Source organism: Crocodylus porosus, unplaced genomic scaffold (assembly GCF_001723895.1).
Source record: "Crocodylus porosus isolate Cpor-Errol unplaced genomic scaffold, CroPor_comp1, whole genome shotgun sequence".
NCBI classification, from domain to species: Eukaryota; Metazoa; Chordata; order Crocodylia; family Crocodylidae; genus Crocodylus; species Crocodylus porosus.
This window is the reverse complement of record NW_017728907.1, coordinates 6,387,677-6,409,817: the sequence shown is the minus strand read 5'-3', so window position 1 is coordinate 6,409,817 and position 22,141 is coordinate 6,387,677. Positions and strand designations below refer to the sequence as shown.

General features: G+C 40.8%; 1 protein-coding gene across 2 annotated transcripts in view; it reads right to left on the bottom strand.

Annotated features, from left to right (window-relative positions):
• Positions 1 to 731: 731 nt before the first annotated feature.
• The window catches only part of LOC109307055 (coagulation factor XIII B chain-like), a 25,046-nt gene continuing 3,636 nt past the window's right edge, over positions 732 to 22,141 (bottom strand). Inside the window, exons 2-12 of one of the 2 annotated variants that reach the window (XM_019530699.1) lie at positions 17,050 to 17,250; positions 15,901 to 16,086; positions 13,722 to 13,898; positions 13,392 to 13,565; positions 10,281 to 10,460; positions 9,847 to 10,032; positions 7,277 to 7,459; positions 5,723 to 5,929; positions 3,837 to 4,019; positions 3,034 to 3,244; positions 732 to 938 (exon numbers count right to left, since the gene is read on the bottom strand). In XM_019530699.1, the coding sequence (XP_019386244.1) occupies positions 935 to 938; positions 3,034 to 3,244; positions 3,837 to 4,019; positions 5,723 to 5,929; positions 7,277 to 7,459; positions 9,847 to 10,032; positions 10,281 to 10,460; positions 13,392 to 13,565; positions 13,722 to 13,898; positions 15,901 to 16,086; positions 17,050 to 17,250 (1,892 nt within the window). In that variant the 3' untranslated portion in view covers positions 732 to 934. The remainder of the gene's footprint in view (positions 939 to 3,033; positions 3,245 to 3,836; positions 4,020 to 5,722; positions 5,930 to 7,276; positions 7,460 to 9,846; positions 10,033 to 10,280; positions 10,461 to 13,391; positions 13,566 to 13,721; positions 13,899 to 15,900; positions 16,087 to 17,049; positions 17,251 to 22,141) is intronic. The other variant, XM_019530700.1, reaches the window with a different exon arrangement.

Genomic DNA, 22,141 nt, shown 5'->3' with positions numbered 1-22,141 from the left:
GTCATATTGTTTTTAGCAGTGGGGGAATTTTTTTTGACACCAGGATCTGCAAATGAGTTTGGAGAACAGGTGCACATGTACCACATGCAGTTTGTGGTGCATCAAGCTGCTTTGAGGCACTGCAGACCACATGTGCACACTTGTCTGTATGCACCCAGAGACTTCAAGCAGGAATCCACAGTGTTCAAACCATTCTGACCCATTGCGGTCTTTCAGAGTTCTTTACAACAAAAGAATGGCACTATTGTTTTTCTGTAGTAAAAAAACTGAGCAAAAACTGAGAACTGACATTTACTGAGAGGTGCACTAAGTCTACTGCGGATGTCTTGAGTCTAAAAAAGGTTGAAAACCATTGAACTATACTTTCATTTCTACATACAGCACTCAAAAGTGTCTGATCAGAATTGAAGCAATACTGCTTAGTGAAGAGATCATTTATGCCAAAAATATATAAGACACTATTGCCAATGGCTGGCTGCTTGGAAGGATAAGAATACATGAAAGATCTCGGTCTTTCTTAGAAGATTTCTTAGTTTTAATATATTTAATTGATTTTGGGATAAAAGTTCTGGGTCTCTTACTATTTAAGTGATAAGTTGCAACAGCTACCCCAAGTTCTTCAGGCCCTGAACCTGGGCACTCCAAAGGTTAAATGTTTCATAACAGGAAAGATTTGGGCTGTGCATTTTATTAGCAATGGTTTTAGGACTATTGAATGTAGTTAGAATTACAAAGTTTTCTGTGCAACTTTTTATTCAAGAAAAACAAAGAGAACATGCAGTGCAATATGTATTTTCTTAAGTTTTCTTGTGGGACCATGAAGTCAAATGCTATTTTATTAAGCAAAGTTCAGTATCATCTTAGCTTCAAAGTAAAATACAGTTTCTTTCTATGTTTTCTTTCACATCCTTGGAAGTCATTTACTGCTAGCTTCTTACCTATGAAAGCAAATACAACAGCTGTTATACTTTACAATCACATAAATGATTTTTATCTTTCTATCTCAGGTCTACAGGAGGTGGAAAGAACAGTATCAACAATACCAAAACCCATATGCATCAAAATGAAATGATGGATGACACAGTTCTTGTTTGTTTAGTTTTAAAATTAAAGGATGCTATCATTATGTATGGTTTAAATTTACTCCATTACTATTTATTAGGAATGATTTTACCATGAACTCTAGGTGATTTAGCCTGGAAATAAAACAGTTACCTATATTAATTGTTCCACTGCAAGTGAAAAATGCTTCAGAAAAGTAAAATTTTGAAATGTACTGGTAGCAAACAGTAATATGCAACAGTCATAGCAGGGTAGCACCATGAACAGGAACACCGACCTCCCTCCGTTACTAACATATAATATTTATACCTAGTATATACAGTTCAAATGAGATACCCCTAGCAGTTTTACAATAAGGTCTGGCCTGATTGGCCCAAGTGTTACAGCACGGTGTGGCAACTCAGGGAAAACGGGTATGGATTGTAAATTGGTTCTCTCATTGCCTATGCTGGGAGTACTGCAGAAGCAATACGTGAGACGCAGACAGAAGTGACATTTGTCAAATGATCAGCCCCTTGAAAATGCTTCTTCCACTAAAACATGAGTTTCGGGGTTTTTTTGGTTGGGGAGGGTGTTTGCTTTTTTAATGTCTGCAAACAGGCACAGAGATCTAACGTGTAAAACCAAAATGGCCATGGCTCATGGGTGCTGAGCACCTGCTAATTTGTTTGGTGGATGCTTAAGCCCCAGAGCACCCACAGAGTTGATGTCTATGAATGAAGCTGCTCCTAAGTAGAGCAACTTCAATAATTTCTGTCTGCTCTGGATGCAAGAACTTCCCAGCTCAGCTGCTGTCTCTGGATGGAAGGGGGATAAGGCAGGGGAGGAAGATCACCTGGAGTGGGGGTGAATTGGAGCCCCTCACCTTGGAGGTGGGGGGCTTCAATCTGTCTATGCCCCCCCCCACTCCAGTGGGGCTGAAAAACCCCAAAAGACCTCTCTCCTTTGCCTTTTCCCCCCTCTCATCCAGAGAAAGCAACAGAGCTCTGAAAGCGGGGGCAGAGCCAGGGGGAAGAGATGCAGGGAAAAATGCAGCCTCTCTCTCCAGATCTGCTTCAATCCTTCACCCTCCTGATCCAACAGCTAATGTCTGTTGGATTGGGAGGATCAGTCTAACTCACAGTGACTTCTATGAATCACCATGAGTTAGAACCAGGACCTGCACTTCTGTATGCACCCATTAAGTCCCAGAAAATACAGGCTGATGTGGTAACACGCTTCACTTTGCTTTTTGTGTTCATGTTACAGTAGAAGGAGAGCATGCCTGTTGCTGTGCTGTGCTTGCAGGAAGGCCTTCTACTGCAGGCTCCCTGAGCAAGTGGGAACTCTATGTTTCTAATGAGGACTCTTCTGCATAAGTAAAGAAAGTCCACAGCAAAGAAAAAGCGGGTTAACTGATGGATAAAAATAAAGAACCATCCATACAAAGGTCAATCAGTTAATGGCAAAACATTTGTGGCAGAATCAGCAAAGTATCCAAATACAGACTAGAAAAAAATAGTCATTTGAAGATGACTATTACTGATATCAGATATTCCCAAATTAGTTCTACCCAGGACTTATTGTCACAGCCCCAATTCTACAAAAGGCTTTGAAGTTCTTCTGGTCAAAAATGGTAGCTGATTCCTGCAACTGGAGCCAGACAGTGGATTGTTTTATAGGGCAAGGGTTGTTCTGTGTCAAGTAAGTTCACACCCAAAGAGCCATTGAAGTATTACATATTCCACTGAAGTATTGATATTCCATACTCCATTCCTTTCCAACTTCAAAGTGAGGACCAACCATAAGTTACATAAGTCAGAGAAGCCATGTGTGAAATACATTTCTAGTATATTACCCACATAAAAGTATATCCAAGTGACATTTTGTGTCTAGGTTAACAATCCTGAAAATAGTGGTAGGAAAGTCAAGTTATTAAAATATTATATAAAAAGTGCATGCACATATATTTCAAATGAAATATTGCCTTGCCTTTCTATTTCAATACACCTTGGATATGCCAGTTGTCCTCTGTTACACTGTACTCTAAAATCAGACATTGAAGTTGATGGTGCTCGTAAATGGTTCTCTTTACAGTGAAATTCAACGTACTCCCCATGAATATAATAAAGTCTGTTGTCAAAACTCCATCTCAGTATTAAGTTATTTTTATCCATTATATTGTGTGATAAAGTACATGGCTCTTTGGAAGAAGGAAGTAAAAAAGAAACAAACAAAAATCACAGTTAATCTCCTTATACTCTAATATACAAATAAATAATTTAAAGATGCATGTATCTGACTACAACTTGTATATAAAATGCGAGAAGAAAACACCCCCAGTCCTTAGCTTGCTTTCTCCTACTATTTTAGACAGTAAGGGCCAGATTCTATTCAACCTATTAGGAGTCTAATGCAACTAATGGGTTACATGCACTTTTCTAACACTGTCATTTTGCCCTTACAACTGTCTCAGATAAAGCAACAAGGAGGATCCATCCACCTTTTGCATTAACAGCTTTTTCAGGAAGGGTCAAACAGAATTTGGCTCTAAACTATAGTATGTTTGGTTATTATAAGAATACCTCCAATTCATGCAGAAACAGAAAATCAGGACACAACCTTTTGTAAGCTTGTCCATACAGCTTTCTGAGTTACCCAAAACTGCTCTAGTGAAGAACTTTTAATTTGATTATCTATAACTATAAAATTAATGTTACAACTTGGATACATGATGCTGAATCAAAATTTTTACTTTGCTGCTCTTATATATAGTAAATGTATGTTAGGTTTACCAAAACAAATCGGTGGAGTAGTCCATTGTCCCTCAGAACAGTAGATTCTCTTAGACCCATTCAAGAAATGAAAACTAGAGCAATTGTATTCAACTGAAGAACCACTGTCATACTCAGTCAATGGCGAGTCAATAAAACCTCCGTTCTTAATTATAGGTGGAAAGCCACATTTCTCTTTGGGTTCTGCACAATAAACAATATGAATAGACATTTAATGCAAGAAATATCACAATACAGTTTTAAAATGACTATATGGGCCTGCTACAATTTCAAATTAAAGCTGGATAGAAACCAGCTATAGAGTTGTTGCACATTTTCAAGTACTAACTTTAGAGCTGGTTGGCTCTACCTATAGCTGAATGGTCATTTGTACTGTGATAAATATGGCAGGCCAGTAGTGGGCGCCCTTGTGCTGAGCCGCCCGCCTCACTGTGTGCAACCAAAAACCAAGCTTCGAGTGCCTCCCCTGGGGCTCCTATGTCTGGCTGACCCCATTCCTGGAGCACACCCACAAGACTGGGGTAACCACTGCCACCACTTGAGCTCTGGTCTCTGCTAGGCTCTGTGCTGCTCAGGGTACACAGACCCAGGGGTTGCTTAGCAAGATATATCTGGGTGCTTCTCATGGCCTGAAGCATAGAAAGTAGTCCCCCTTAGTCAGCCAAGCAAAGGGAGCAAAAAAGACTTGCCCAATCCCTCTCAAATGTTTACTTCTAGGCTTGCTATGATAGATAGCTTTTTATTGATTGAAGAGGGAAGGCATAGGGATGGAATACAAAACAAGAAGAATTTTGAAAGAATACATCCTTGAGGAAAACAGTATAAGGGGCTTGTTGGCCTTTTTAGTCTAGAACACTTAGGTCTAAGTTACCAGCTAAAAGTCAGATAAATTACTCACAGGAACATCCAGAGGATTCTTTAGGTACTCAGCTTGATTTAGTAACCAGAAGATGTCTCCTCCTCCCAAAATGGAGGGATCTTTTTTATAAGCTTTCTGACCTCACCCCCTGGACCCAACCAACATCAGGTATTTTCTGAGCATCACTGATGCGATGAGTGATTTGAAAGACGTCAGCCCTCACCTTATGGAGGGACCGCTGCCATAGGACTACCCTCCCAGGCCAAAGGCAGAAAGTTTAACAACAGACCTGACCACATGGAGAGAGAATTTCCCCCACCCTAGGGGATTCCCTAGGCAGCCAAGTGGTTGCCTAGCAACTGGGTTGATAGACACATGGGCCCAGAGAAAGTAAGAGGAGGAAAATAGACAACCCAATAAGAGGGGGGCTGGGATAGAGTTCTTTCACAATAATTATTTTGCGTGTATGCCTGATCAAAATTTATCGTGCGATTAACCAGTTAATGGTGTGACAAATTACTTTGCACTTGTAGCCAGTCTTATTGTCAGTTTAAATTTATTTTATGACTAACCAGTTAATTGCATGATACACATAACACATAGCCAGGGCTTATAAAATGATTATCATTATACCACTTTTCATTCAAATACTATACATCTCTATTACTTCTCTTACCAAGCTCACTGTGAGGTTATCAATCTCACAGCTGAATTTGACCATCTATTTGGCTGTAAAAAGTTCATATTATGTATGCACTTAAATTTGTATTCCCCATTTCTCTCAAATCCTTGAGATCCATGCCTTCTGCTATCCCTTTTGCTGCACTAGCCACCCAGGACAAGATGTATCAGGGTTTTTTTCTAAGCCGTTTTAAAATGTACTTTTTCTATTGAGAGGAAAATTGCACCCTAAATTTCTATTGTCATAGACTAGCCAAGTCCATACACCTACCTGCTGAAAAAAGTTTCCCATTTTAATAAGTTAGAAATAGACAAGCTAACAAGCAAAAAACAGCTATTATTTTACCTTCCATAATACATGTTGGATAGTTTATTTTTCCACGATTACAATGAGCTGTTAGCGGAGATGTTTCAGTAGATTGTGCCAACTCATACCCCTGTTTACATAAAAACTCTATGATGTCCCCATGTAGGAAAATTAATTCTCCTTCCAGTCTCCATTTCAGCAATATGTTGCTATTGTTCAAGACATGTTCATTAATAGTGCATGGTTCTGGAAGATAAACATTCATATTGACACAGATATTTTGCCATGGATTTCTGAACTCTAATGTTTACAGAGTTCTGCAACAGTCTATAACACAATGATTCTAAAATCTCAGTTGAAACTTAGGTGAAAATAACCATTTCTTTATATGTTTACTCACCTAGGCAGTATAGTACCACAGATTGCAACAATTAATATTGATCAGAAACTTAATGAATCAAAGTGATGCTACTGCAAAATCACCCATAAGACCCATTCTGGGATGTGTTATCAGGAATGCCTTATATAGGACAGGTAATAACTGCGTGTAACTGGAACTGATGAAATGTCAATTGGAGTATAGTATCCAGTTTTCAAGAAAGCCCCCAAGAGTGTGATGGGCCAACAGTCTAAGATCCACAGGAAATCAACAAGAATGATAAACTTAGAAAAGCATGATCTTGGAGGAAAGTCAAAGGAATCAGATTCGTTTATTCTACTGAGGAAAAGACTGAGGGGAGGGGGGAGGGCAAGACGCAAAAAAACAGTTTTCCAATATATAAAAGATTATTAAAAAATATAGTGATAAAACCATCTCTATTTCCAATGAGAACTAGGAATTGTAGGCTTAATTTGTAGCAAAGAAAATTTAGGTTAGATATATTAGGAAAAGAAATAATTACAGGGATAGCTACATAGTAGAGCAGGCTACTTCAGCTGGCTATGGAAACTCTCTTACTGCAGGTTTTAAAGAACACGTTAGGAAAAAACTGTGGACTAAGTACAGACAATCAAAAAAAGCCTGAGGATGAATCAATTCAATCTTCACAGGATTGTCTAAGATGTGTAGATTAAACCTATAAGGAAGTGAACAGACATTCACTTCTGATTCTGGAAATGCAGCCACATGCCTGCAGTGGCCCAGGCTAGAAACCGGAGGCTCTATACCTCACCTCCCTGCTTGGGCCACAGCTAGCCTTTACCCTGAAAAGTTGGGGGGGGGGGGGCGGGGGTGTTTGCTCTGGAGGTGCAAAACATCCTGGGATGACAGTTAACTTGAATCTGGAGGATATCTGGGACAGAAGTTCAATACATTATTTAAGCTAAATCAGTTAAACCTGATACTACAGCATCCTGGTTTATCTTAAACTGGTTTGGCCATTTTGAAAAGTTTATGTGCATTGAATTTATGTTGTGTTACACATTTGAACAGGTTTCCAGTCACTTTCATTGGCTTGTGTGTAATTTCTGTCCCTAGCCATGTTGCCAATAGTCGAATTATATTTAGTCTAGTTTCTGTGTAGACAGAGAAACTGGATTTTGTGTGTCACTTTCAGCACTCTATATATTATATAACTTTTCTCCTAGACTTACCTAAGCAAGCTGGCTGAGGTGTCCAGTTTCCCTCAACACAGTGTATAGTTTCAAAGCCCTCCAGGACATGGTAACGTTGACATCTATATTGCACTGAGGAACCTGTCATGTAATTTGTCAATAATGGCCCAACAACATCACCATTTTGAATTAGAGGTGGGGAGGTACAGTTTTCCTGCATTTCTAAGAAAAGAATCATGGATTAAAAAGGAAATCATTGTGTGTAATATAGAACAATAGAATCTACACACATGCAGAGTTAGATTTAGTATACAGAACTATATAGACACAAGCATTAAGTGGATAGTAACAGAATAAATGCAACTAAATTTCCAAGGAAGTAAAACCTACAGAAGTAATACAAATTTAAGGTCACAATCTCTTTAAACCAACTTTAAGAACTTAGTTACACATTCTCTCATAAGAATGAGTTACAAAAAGAAATGGAGCCTTACATGTGTACATGCCATTCAGACTTCTTGCCACACTCATCCTTCCTAGATCTTGTCCACAGATTCATAGATGGGTTAGGGGTTGGAAGGGACCTTGCAGATCATTGGGTCCAGCTCCCCCCACTCTAGGCAGCAAGACAACTGGGGTTAGGTGACCCCAGTGAGGTGACTGTCCAGTCTCCTCTTGAAAATCTCCAGGGTAGGTGAATGCACCACCTCTGGAGAGAGTTTATTCCAGTCTGGATACTCTGATGGTGAAGGAGTTTTTCTTGGTATTAAGCCTGAAGAAGCAACCCACTTCCATCCAGGAGTTTGTATCCATTGGTCCTGGTCTTCAGAGGTTGTTCACCGAGCTCCTGGTGCACTCCTCTGATATAGCAGTAAGCCGCTATCAAGTCCCCTCTCAACCTTCTCTTTTTTAGTATGTTGTTTGCCCTGCTGACCACCACCTCACACTGATGGCTCATATTCATGCGATGGTCAGTCATTACACCTAGGTCCCTGTTGGCCATGGTGCAAATCAAGCCATCACCACTGATCTTGTATGCATGTTAAGGGTTGTTTGCCCCCAGATGGAGCATCTTATACTTGGAAGTGTTAAATTTCATCTGGTTCCAGTCTGCCCAACTTTTGAGCCTGTCCAGGACCACACTGCCCCATAACTTGGTGTCATCCGTGAACTTGGCCAGTGAGCTTTTCACTCCCCCATCCAAATCACTGAAAAAGATATTGAAAAGCACTGGTCCAAGCATGGACCCCTGGGGGACACCACTGGCCACTTCACGCCAGGATGACACCGATGCATTCATGAGAACTCTCTGGGTCCTACCCTGTAGCCAGTTTCCCACCCACTGAACCATCAAGCAGCTGAGCCCACAATCTTCCAGTCCTCACAAGAATATCATAAGATACTAGATCAATAGCCTTTTGGAAGTCTAGGTATATAACGTCTACCACATCTCCCATGTCCTCCTGACTCCGGTTTTGGGTTATATTCTCTTGGGTTATGTTGATGTAGATTGAATGTTTGTTTGAGAATGGACTGTCTTTACTTGTTTTCTGAAGTGTCTAACATGTTTCTGGGTGCTCAAAACAAACAAAAAGGGACCTCACAGAGGACATCACAAAAACCAAAAGAATAACTAATAATGTTCCTGAATATTAATTTTTCAGCAATACTGTGAACAGTTATAAGTGCTAACATCCAGCAACTAACAGGCATTTAAGTGAAAATATAGTGTATAATTGTAATACAATATAATCCATAGTGTAATAGTTCTGTATGAACTGTGTTTACATTGTAATAACGTTGTATGCCTCAGTTTCTCCAGCTAGGTTGTACACAGGGAAAGAAGGGTAAATAGAGTCCCTGCTAAGACAAAACAAGATGGACATCCAGCAGTGAAAGAACTGAATAGTATTGTGGATACTTCAGGTGGACTTGGTAACTCATCCTTTGGAGGAGACGGAGATGAGCATCATGACAGACGGAATAGTACCAGAAGAGTGTTGGCTGTAAACTGGAGAAAGTCTAAAGCAAGGAAAGAGACAGGCACCTTTGGGGCACTTTGAGGCTGTACAGATTGGATAGAGAATAGTTGAGATACGTTTGGGGTACTCTGGGCTATACAGGGTGGACAGCAGACAGATGGACTTGCTTAATCCTTTGGAGGAGGAAAAGCCATCTTCCTTGATAGCTCTTGCCTCATTATCTCTCTTTGTTGAAGAGAAACTATCTATCCGTTTCACTGCTTGGAACCTGGGGGATATTCTTTTCTCCTTTTAACAAATAAAGTCCCTCTGTCAAGAGATGAATTAGAAGGAAGTCCAATGACGCAGGACCACACATCACCAGAGATGTTCAGGGCCAGGGTCTCAGTCAAAGGGAGTTGCTGACTCTCTCAAGAAGTGTTGCCTAGGCTGGCTCCAGGTGGCACTCAAGAGACCAAATGAGTCCAGAGGTCCCAAGCATGTGCTTCTCTGGGGGACACGAAGTTAATAATACATTTTGTTAGAGGCTGATAAAAAAGGTCCCTAAATCTTTCCATCCAGGATTTTATATCAGCATCCACCCTTGAGCATCTCCCAGAAATGAGGATTTATAAGCAGATTACTTACTGATACATTCAGGAGGTGATGTCCATTTTCCCATTTCACAAATTATTTCCTTTAACCCATTTATACGGTAGCCAGGGTCACATCTGTACCTAACTGTGTCTCCACTATAATATACCTTGTCCTCAGTTATGGCTGTACCCTTCTCAACAGAAGGTGGCTGGTCACATGCTGCTACTTCTTGGATTCCTAAAATCACAGTAAAAATGTTTGAACCATCTCCATCAATCATTCATACTTGCAAACTATTTTATCTCCCCATCACCTTCCCCAAAATTAACAATAATACCCAGCCATCATATTGTACTTCTCCATAGATCCCAAAGCACTTCACAGAACAGGTAAGTATTCTCATCAGGGAAACAAAGAGCAGAGGTGAAAATTAAGGCATTCTTTGACAAGTCTAATTCAGACACAGACTTTGTAAAGCTACTGACCAATGCAAACTGGGGGTAACAACCATTTTCCATTCTGACACTGGATTTCTTCTGATCCATTCATTTTAAAATTAAGCTGACACTGCAAACGAACTCTGTCTCCATTATGATATGTTCTTAAATCTGAGAGTACAATGGCATGAGGAGGTTTAGGTGGAAGAGGACATTTAGTTCTTCTGTCTAGAAAGAAAACAAGCATTTATTTGGCAGGTAGTAAAAGCTTTAATCAGATTACCTTTATCAAGGAAGTAAACTGGTTTCTTAAGCAGAAGTGTACACAAAAGTACTTTCATTTCAGTGCCTGAACCAAAAGAAAACCACACGCACTACTCAAAATAAATTTCAGAGTAAATTTTCCTTTTTCTTGCAAAAATGAAAATAAGAAAAACCTTTAGAGCCATTTTCTCTTTCAGTTGACTTTAAAAAAATATTTAATTATGTCATTTGTAAATGTGAAAGAGTTAAGAAGTTCAATAGATCTATCTGTTTTAATGGACGTATTTTATTCAAAAAGGAATTATTATTATTATTATTATATTACTGTTTCTCTTGGGAAATGTACTTTTTCTGTGAACTTATTACAAAAATTACCCCCCAAAATTATGCATATTTGGCTAAAAATTAATAAAAAAATAACAATATAGAGCTCTCAACTGTGACCCCCATCCCCCCTCCTCATCCTCAGTCTACCCTTTTAAAAATACATGGATGGTTCAATCATAGAGTTGTACGTCATGGGACAGTATGAAACACCAAGAGGTTCAAGACTTATTTCTCAAAAGGGAAAGCAGCCCAGACAAGATAAGAACTCCTAATAATTGAAGTATGTTAGAAGTGTAACAAGTGCTTAGTTAGCTCCAACATACATTTGGGCAACCTACTGCTACACACCCTACCTGCCAGTAGCAATGACTGAAAACCAAGTCTTTGATTTGCCAGAAATTTCATTTTTTGAAATTTGATTTTAGTCTAACTAAACAAAAGTAAATGTTTTTTTAAAAAAGCCCTGCGAACTGAAAATTTCCTAGATTTTGGGTACATCTACACATGCCACTATGGCAACGTTGTTACTGCGCCATAACTTAGTACTTCCTTTTGGAACAGCTTGTACTGCGCCATACACACAGCACATGGTTATTTTTAGCAGCTACTTAACAGCACACTATACCAGGGGGAGCACATCGCTACAGCAAAGTAGCAGCTGGTGATGTGTAGACACTCATGGATGCTATGTTGCCATAGCACACTTCTTTGGTGATGTAGCGTTACATGAGGTTCACAACTAATAGCTGTGACAGGGCAAGCACTGGCCTGCCCCCCCCTCACTGCCTGCCTCACTCTCCTGCCACACCTTGATGTAATAATTAGGCGGAAACCTGCCCATTCTTGCCCCAATGCCATCTGCAAGGCTTGGGCTACTGTGTAGGGGAGGAATGGAGCTGCAGATAGCGCCCCCTGGCATCCAGGTGACAATGCTCCCAGCCTACAGCTGGACCAAGCTTAGCCCTTGTTGTCAGGCCTCAGACATGCACACACATTCATACTGTCCTCCTCTCACTAGGGTCTCTCATGCTCCACCCCATCTTACAGGGTATCTTTCATGCATCGACAATGTGTACCGCCTTGCATCCTCTTGGAGGGGGTCCCTTTGGCCATAGGATGTACTATCTGGCAGATGTACTATCTTTTGGGTCTCTCCCACGACCCTCACCAGGGTAGTGGCCAGCCAGTTACCCAACTGGAGCCAAGTTTGCCTTGGCCCCTTCCGGGGCAACTCTATATAGACACACACATGTCAAGTTCCCAACCCTCTGGTTTCCCTTTCATTGGCACTCCATATCACGTCCCCTCACTGGGGCCTACCCTTACTGGGGCTTCACGTCTTCTACTCCCTCCCTGGTGGGGGCTCAGGTGGCCGTAGCCATGCCTGGCCCCAACTGCTACCGACAATCATGTGGGGGTTAGGGATTATTGAGATGCCTCGACCTGCCTTCCACTGGGGTGGTAACTGATCTAGTACTTTCCGTGCCACTGGGAGCCCCACCAGGCCGCCCACTCCTGGCAGAGTACAGTTTTAGGTCATGCCCAGGAACAAGAGCTTCCTGCCCCTACCTAGAGACGTTCCATTCAGCAGTTCAGCCGGGCAATATTTCTACCTGACCTGCCAGCAACAATCTGCTCTGTTTATATAGGTAGCCAGTATCTCAAAATGGCTGCCACAATCAAGCACCTGCCGACTGTTTGGCTCAGCCTTTAAAATAGCAGGCACCATTTGCCACAAGCTGCAAATGAAATATGTACGATAAATAATAGTAGCAGAACCTGAAGAGTTCTAGGCAACATACTCTATTTCAGCTTTCATGAAGAATCTAGCTCATTGTAGTCAAACTAGTGCCAGTATACCATATTTTCTTGCAAACAACACATACCTTTTTCCTTAAAAGCCAACTGCTGGAAATTGGAGTGTGCATCATACGCTAGAATTATGGCAAGTAAAATCTGCGGTGATCCACAGAGTGCAGAACAATGGTTTGGCTCCCTAGCTGCTCCTGCTCAGTTACTTAAAGGGAAGATTTTTTTTTCTTCATCCTGCCTTTCTAAAACAGGGTGAACACTACATCCAGGGGGTTTGTTTATGAAATATGGTATTTATACCAAGTTTGTGGGATGATGGTGCTATAACAGTGTCACTGAGCCAGATCAGGGAGTTCCCAATATGTAAATATTTTAACTTGTTCCCTGTTTATGCTAGTCTGGAAAAGGATTAAAACAAAATAGCTCTTCATCCCTAACAGCACTGCTTGTAAAAAAAATGCCCATGCCTTCCTGAATCGTGTACTCAAAAGCAAGCAACCCACTTTCATCACATTTTGACCAATCCATTCTTCTTTGCATAAGTTTACAGAGATTAAATGTAATTCTTTTTTTTGTAGTTCATCTTGTTAAGAATCTAGTGCACTAGACGGATTTAAGCTAACAAATGTTTCATTCTTACTTGGGAATCTATCCATATCTTGGGCCTTATTGTTAGACAGTAAGCCCTTGGGACATGGACCAATGGGCACCAGAGTCTAGGACTATGTCTCATAAACATAACAATAATGGAGTTACCTTCACATAATGGAGGCTCTGGATACCATCCAAAGGAATAACACTGTATTAAATCGGATCCACTGAATGAATAGCTTTCCTGACAGAAAAACTGAACCACATCTCCTTCTTCATAGGTTTTTTTCACAGGATAGAAACGTCCATGTTCCATCACACTTAAAGAGCACGTTAACTCTAGATAGAAAGAGAGAAAAATAGAACATACGCTGGGAAAAGCAGTATTAAAAAGCACCCAGTGTCTGCATACTTTTCTGCAATAAGAAGCAAAGTCTGCAGAGTTAGAGAACTTTTGAAAGGTTAAGTGAAGCCATTTAAAGGACAAAAACATACTAGTGCAGTTTGGAGTAAGAGACCACCCATGTGGATGACATGTCACCTCTTCAGTCATGTTTCCTCCTGTGGTCCGATACCCATCATCACATTCATATATCAGGATTTCATTCAACTTGAACAATCGTTGGGTTGTGATGTAACGACCATACTGTAAATCTGGTGCTAAGCAGCGGTCTTAAAAATAATGAAAATACATATTTAATACCTACTCTACTTAAAACCACAGGATTTTAACATTTTATCATTGATTCCCATTCAAGTCCCAAAATGTTAGCAGACCAGTCAAATTTGAAAACAAAACTTTGCAAACAAATTTGCAAGTAGCAGAATCATTAGGTAGGTGGGGGTTAAGCCTGTGATATCCATTTGTGAACAAAGTTTAGAGGGGACTGAATTCCTTTGCAACATACAAATTGCTTTACATTTGATATTTCTTTCTTCTTCCACTATTTGCGTATTAACTTTCTGAAGCATTCACTAAGGCACAATGATGACCCCATAATTAAAATGGAACCTAATGAACAATAGTAGATGCTAATTTATCTGTATTGAAGTTACTCTGTGAATATATTGACTCATACAGGTGTATTCAGATGTACATACTGACTCTGCAGTCAGCTATAATGAAATAGTCTCTCATTGTAGAGGAAGACCTCAGGAGCTAACAGTACTTTAGCTGGGATCTGCAAAAAGAAGTTTTTCCCCTATTGTCCAAAAAACAATGCTCACTTCTGATGGTAAAACTAGAGCACATGACAAGATTCATATTATACTACTGGATATAATCTGTGTTAATTTGTGTTGCTCTGTCAGACATTCACCACTCAAAATGGAAGCAGTGAAAGAAGTGGACTCTTGCCCAGAGTAGATCCTCTTCCAAAGAAAATTAAAAGCCTACAAATTTATCTTCGGGTAGACCTTTTTTGTAGAATAGGGGGACTGTCATGCATCAACAGATTCATGACAAATAGATCCAAGGAGGTGATACTTCCCCTCTATGCGGCATTGGTCAGACTGCAGTTGGAGTAGTGCTTCCAGTTTTGGGCGCTGTACTTCAAGAAGGATGTTGAGACTCAAGAGGGTCCAGAAGAGGGCCACTCATATGGTTAGGGGCTTATAGGAAAAGCTCTATGAGGAGAGATTGAGGGAGCTGGACTACCTCAGCCTCCGCAAGAGAAGCCTGAGAGGTGATCTTGTGGCTGCCTACAAATTCTTTAGGGGAATGCAGCAAAGGATCGGAGATGTTCTGTTCACCAGGGCACCTCGTGGGGTAACAAGGAACAATGGTCACAAACTAACAGAGAACAGATTTAGGCTAGATATCAGGAAAAACTTCTTCACGGTAAGGGTGGCCAAAATTTGGAATGGCCTTCCAAAGAAGGTGGTGCTCTCCCCTACCGTAGGGGTCTTTAAGAGAAGGCTGGATAGGCATCTGACTGGGATCATCTGACCTCAGGCGCTCTTTCCTGCCTAGGCAGGGGTCAGACTCGATCCGTTGAACAGAACTCTTGTGTTACGTCCAGCTATATTTGCAATAAGACTCTACCTCCTAAAATCTTACATCAGAATAATACAAAGGGTAGTCACAATCCTGTTTTTATATGTGAAACAGTGAGCTAAATTTTGCTTTGCCTTATAAGAAGCCATCAATGCAATTTTACCGATTTTTCTACTTTAAATCAATTTGCTGAATTATTAACGTTACTTTTAAATGTTAACATCTCTTATATTATAATATCATGTAATGTGGCAATATTATCATCTACTATTGTCCATTAGGTTCCATTTCAATTATGGGGTCACAATTATGCTTCAGTGAATGCTTCAGGAAGTTAATGTACCAATAGTGGAAGTATAAAGAAATATCAAATGTAAAACAATATTTAGACAGTTCTCCCATTAGAGAATGTATACAGTTTCAATATTTTATGCTTTCTTTAACTACTTGGTGCAGGATCCTGTATACTTTTACATTCAAGCTTAACTTTAAGTCTGTGAATGAGTAGTTTGAAGGGAGTCAACTAGTGTTAACTCGCCTAGCTCCCGTGATTGAAAACACTTGAGAATATGCCCCAATGTTTTCAAGATACCTTAATTTATGACAATCCAGATGTAATGTTTTTGTAAGGCAGAAAAGTAACAAAGACAGTCAGTGTGAAAAAATGCAACCACATACCGAACATTTTAGCACAGGCTGGTTGGGAAGACCATCCTTCTGGATGACACTGTAGTGTTCCTTCAGCGTTACCACCTGGGGTGTGGTAGCCTGAATCACATCTGTATTGCAATTTCTCTCCTATTTTGAAGGATGTTTTTGTACCAGAGAAAAAGCCATTTTCCAAGGGAGGTTTGTTACATTTTTCTAAATAAAAGGCCATAGTTAGAAAAAGGTAAACTAACAGAACATTGTACCAAACTCTACTTTATTGGGTAAATAAAGGTTTTTTCCCTCTCCTTGCTTACAATAGAAAAATGAATAGCCAAAAATATCTTACTTGCTTACCCTTCTAATAAAAGAAAATCAACACAAAACATTATATACTGAAATCAGAAGATAATAGTTGCAGAATTTGGACTGGGAGGAGGTTCTCAGTTTCTTCTGGCTACCTTTCCCTGTTTTATTTCATATTACTATTGCAGCACATGCAGCCTCGGCACAAGTGAGTCTTGTAATGTTGGAGACAATCTTTAGAGCTGGAGAAATCTCCTGAAAGTCTAAATTAAAGACTAAAAACTTCCTCCTTTTCAGTGGATCAGAGAAGAGATAGACTTATCTTCCAGAAGCAATTTCAGGTCATCAGGAAAAGAACACATGCAGTTATGTTCAGCGAGGATAGCTTCTCCACCTGCTTATCAAAGTGCCTTTTTTTTTTTTCTTTTTTTTCTTTTTTAATTTAAGAGGAGAACTGGGGAGGTACAAATGGTCTTTTCATACCCAAATATTCTCTGGGCTTTTCAATAAACATGTAACCAGTCAGCTCCTGCAGATGCCAGGATCAGCTGCTAGTCCCACAGCCCCTGCTGGATGGTTTATCAGGAGGTAGGGCCTCTATATACAAATGTGAAGATTACTGAAGAATGTCAGGATTAGATTGAACTAAACTCTGACCAAGAGAACAGTCATGTGTTCACCAGAAAGGGGAGTCGAGCTTTTTTAAAGAACAAGCACTCTTGAAAACACAAGGCTGACATTACAAAATTTCTTTGTGAAGACCTGATTTTGGTTCTATACCCTAACTTTTCTCTACCCCTCCATTACTACCCTTTTCAGCGATATGCACTGAAGTCACCCTTAGAAGCAACAAGGCCAATGAAGTTAACTTACTGTAACATTTTGGTGCTGGAGACCATCCTTCTGCTGTACAGGTTATCTTCGCATCTTGACTCCCCGAACCAGTTGTATAGCCAGCCAAACAGGCATAGGAAAGTTTTTTGTTTTTACTCATTGGAAAATAGAAACTCTTAAAACTATAATAAAACTGGCCAATCTTGCCATTTTCTATGTGTGGCAAATCACAAGGTTTATCTAAAAAAAAATTGTAATTAGAGAACAAAATATTTATAATTCTTTTCCCCCTGCATTTAAAAAAGATGATTTCATTTAAAATTCATTTTCTTGCTAGAACTCTGTCCAGATATGGAGCCCAGCATGAAATTAAATTCTACATTTACTACTGAGATCCCATTCTACAACCACCACTCCAAAAAGAAGCTGATCTGAAGTCACACGACTGGCTGGATCTTGGTCAATGGTTATAGAAACAACCCAAAGCATTTCTTATAATCTTTTCTAATACCTCAGGTACATGACAAAACTAAACGAAAATAAAAAGACAATGTATTTAGAAAAGAGAAGTCAAACTTATGGCTGAAAGCATCTCAGTTGATCTGTTTGCATTACAGGCTTTAGATTTTGGACAATCTTCTATTTTAGTTAGAAAGTGTCTTGGTCTCAAAGTTGTAGAAAAGTACATGGAAATAAACTCCCAAATGAGAATAGAGCAAAACTAATCCAGTGATGATGAGGAAGCGACTGTTGCCACACTCTTATGTTGGAAGCATGAGGGCCAGAAACCCAGCTACAGGTAGAATGGTCAATGTTAATAAGATCTTAGGCACCCAATGGAGTGCCATAAGGACATTCATAGATGATGTGGTCAGCCGTCTGAGCTTGAGTACCATAGCTCTCTAATCCAGTGAGATATTCAGTCATCTTGTAACAATGACAAATGTGCAAGAACTCTCTAGAAATGAATACAGCAGTATCTGCTGCTCCAAAATAAATAGCATCAAGTATCACTATTAACTATTTCAGATGCTTACATAAACAGATAGAATGGGAAAAGTGTAGTACCGAAGTTGGAACTGGGCATTGTTACAGGGTAGGAAATGCGGAATATGGTGCTAATAAGGTATCAGATAGCAATACTTAATTGTTTAGATGCTATATAAGGAATACATCAGCCCTTTGACCCCCTCTTTCTCTGCACCCCCTCCCAACTTCCAAATAACTCCAAGAGAACAGTATAAAATGAAGAAAGTGGCATCTCATATGGCATCCCAGACCATAATTTAACATGGAGTCAAATTAATTAAGCACCCCAAATTTCTTTTCATTTGTTAGAACAACAACAAAAATACTAGTTAAAAGCAACCATGATTACCACTATCTGGCTTGATACATAACCTATTGTTGAACTGGTCCCTAACTGAAAATGCTTTTATTTGGCACATACAGTACTTGTTTGGTTGGAGTTTTTTGGTTTTCTGTTTGTTTGTTTGTTTGTTTGTTTGACATGTGCCACCCCCAGCATAACATTTGAGAAAACAGGGGGGGCATTCACAAGATTTTCATAAGTGACTTAAGCAATTGAAATGGATGCCACCAACACACATTTTTAATTCATCCTATATGATGACATCTAGATGTTAAATTAACAGGTTGTTCAAGTTTTTTAAACAGAATAAAAGAGTAGCACATGTTTGTTTTAGAGCAAGTGTTTGTTATAACAAATATCATATATTCTAGTTAGAGGAAAAGCAATATATTGTACAAAAAAACCTTGAAAATCATACACATTAATTCCTTAACCACATTTAAAAGGGGAAGGCAAAAGAGGAACATAACAAGAATTGCCATTGACTGGGTCAAACCATAGGTCCATCTTGCCCAGTATTCAGTGTCACACAGCAGAGACGGTGGATGCTAAAAGGGAAAGTGAAAAGGTAGGACCAGAGTTTTTTTCTGCTGCTGCTCTCCTACTTGCAACCTCTAGTACTTAAGGTCTAAGAGGTTCTGATTCAGAGGCTGTACCCCTAACTCTCATGAACTTTTCCACTATGAATTTGTCCAATTCCCTCTTGTCTAATCCCTGTGACAGAGTTCCACACTTTAATTACACACCGTATGAGAAAACTTCCTTTTATTAATTTTAAACTTACTACCTATTAGTTTCATTTTATGACTCCTATTTTCTGTATTATGAGAAAGTAGATGATACATCTTTATTTACTTTCTCTTCACTATTTAGTATTTTGTAAACCCTTATCATGCCCCCCCCCTTCAAGCATTTATTTGCTAAACTGGATAAGCCTAGCGTCTTTAGTTTCTCCTCATACGGAAGCCTCTCCATCCCACTAATCATCCTTGTTGCCCTTCTTTGTACCTTCTCTAGTTCTTCTATATCCTTTTTGAGGTGTGAAGACCACATCTGGGTACAGTAGACAAGGTCTGAGCACACCATGAATTTATAAAAGGGGTATAATGATACTTTCCGCTTTATTTACAATTCTCTTCTTAAAAATTCCTAAAATTTTGTCTGCTTTTTTGATGGCTGCTGAGCACTGAGCTGATGTTTTAATGAACTGTCCACAATGACTCTCATATCTTTCCTCTGTGGTAACAGCTAATGAAGTCATAGTATAGGTACAGTTGGAGTTATTTTTGCTCATGTGCATCACTTCACACATATCCACATTAAATTTTATCTGCTATTTAGAGTCCATTCACTCAATAGTGCCAGATCCTTCTGTAGTTCTTTGCAGAAGAATTTGGTCTTTACCACTTTGAATAACTGTATCATTCACAAATTTGGCCACCTCACTACTCACCCTCTTTTCCAAATCATTTATTAATACGTTAAACAGCACCAGTCCCAACCATGGGGAACCCATTTACTTCTTTCCATCCAGAACATTATCCATTTATATTCACTCTTTGTTTTAAGCCAATTTTTAATCCACAAATGGATCCTCCCTGTAATCCCATGGCTACTTATTTTCACTAAGAGTCTTTAATGGCAGACCTTGTCAAAGGCTTTTTGGAAGGGATACTATGTCAACTAGATCATCCTGATCCACCTGCTTATTGACACCATCAAAGAACTCCAGTTCAGTGAAGCATGATTTCCCTTTGACAAAACCATGCTAGCTCCCCCAAGTCATGTTCATCCATATGCTGAATTATTCTTTTTTTAGTACAATTTTTTTTCTTCTACCGCTTTCCAGGAACAGAAATTAGACTCGCCATCCTGTACTTACCTGGGTCCCCTCTAAAGTCTTTTTTAAATATTGAAGTCACATTGGCAACCCTCCAGTCTTTTGGTACTGATGCTGTTTTTAGAGATAGGTTGCTTACTACAATTAGAAGTTTGGCAATTTCTGATCTTAGCTCCTTCAGGACCCTACAGTGAATGCTATAAGGTCCTGGAGATTTGGTATTGTTAAGTTTATCAATTTCTTCTAAAGTTTCATTTTTTAAACCCTCAATTTGGGTCAGCTCTACTAATTTGTTCCTAATGCAGGGCCCGCAATTATTTTGGCTGGGAGGCCAGTCAATGAGTTTTGGTGATGTGTTGAGGGCCACAAGGGTAGCCCTGTCCCTTGACAAGCGCCCTGCCTCCTGGTTGCCATCTTGTGACCAGGAGTCCTGCTCCTAACCCTTGACCTTTGCCACAGGAAGTACTCCTTTTGGGGCAGGGGGCAGTTTGCTTGTATATTTTGTGTGGGGGGTATGGTGCAAGTGCATTGTGTGGGGGTGTAGGGGGGGGGTGTGTGGGATGTGTGGAGTGTGATTGAGGTCTGGGGTGTGTGGGACTTCTGGGGGGGGTGCGTATGGTGCGGGTGAAATGTGTGGAACTTGTATGCATGTGTAGCTATGATGAAGGGGTGGGGTGTGCAAGGGGATGGGAGTGCATATGTGGGGAGGTGTAGGTGTATTTGTGTGAGGTGTGGGTATATGTGTGGATGGGTGTGGGATGTATGTAGGGGTGTGGGGTATGTCTGTGTGTGTATGTGGGGTGTTGGTATGGTGGGGTGTGTGGGACAGTGTTGGGTGTGTTTGTGGGTATGGAGGGAGGTGTGGGGGAGTTCCCCCCCGCCTGCTCATTTCACATTGGCTGAACCCAGCTGCTCTGGGGGTGGGGGAAGAACATCAGTGCCGCCTGCCCGGCTCACAGCATACTGCAAAGGGCAGAAAAGCAACTGCTGCTGGCAGGCAGCAAGAGAAGCCCCTGCAAGAGGGGAGGCAGGACAGGGAACTGAGCTTGGTATCGCCAGCTTTCTTAATCCCACACCTGCCCAGCATGGCTGCATCTGAGCCTGCACTGGCTCCTGCTACTACTGCTTCTCTCTCATGTGCCTGCCCGGTAGGGATGCACCAAATGCATGCTGGCTCCTACTGCTGTTCCCCACCTCCTGTCTGTCCCCGCCTGCCCATCAGAGTTTTGCGAGTAGCCCAGCTTCATCCCTGCTCCTCTGCTCCCCCTCCCGACTCCATCCACACACACTCACCTGCCCAGCATGAGCAGTACCAGAGTGAGCTGCAAGCAGAGCCCACCCCGCTACCCTCAACACTGCAGCTTCCCCTACCTACTGCAGCAGGGACAGGAAGAGCTGCTGGAGGCTGGGAGAGCCCAGCAGTTCCCTGGGTAGTGGCAGCATTAGGATCCCTGCTCAGATGCTATGCCTGCTGGTGGGGAAGGCTGGCAGCACAGTATGCTCTGCCCCCGGTGGGACTCAGCCACAAACAGAGTGCACCACAAGCAGGGCCAGGTACAATTAATCAGTGGGTTTCATAGTTTCAGTTTCTAGGGCTGGAAGGGACCTGAGCAGATCATTGAGTCTGACCCCCTGCCATGACAGGAAAGAGTACTGGGGTCAAACAACCCCAACAAGGTGTACATCTCGCCTCCTCTTAAAGACCCCCAGGGTAGGAGCCAGCACCACTTCTCTTGGAAGTTGGTTTCAGATCCTAGCTGCCCTGACCGTGAAGTAGCGCCTCTTGATATGTAGCCTAAATCTACCCTCTGCCACCTTGCGACTGTTATTCCTGGTCACTCCTGGCAGTGCTCGGGGGAACAGGGACTCCCCCAATGCCTGCTGATCCCCCCTGACTAGTTTGTAACAGGCCACTAGAT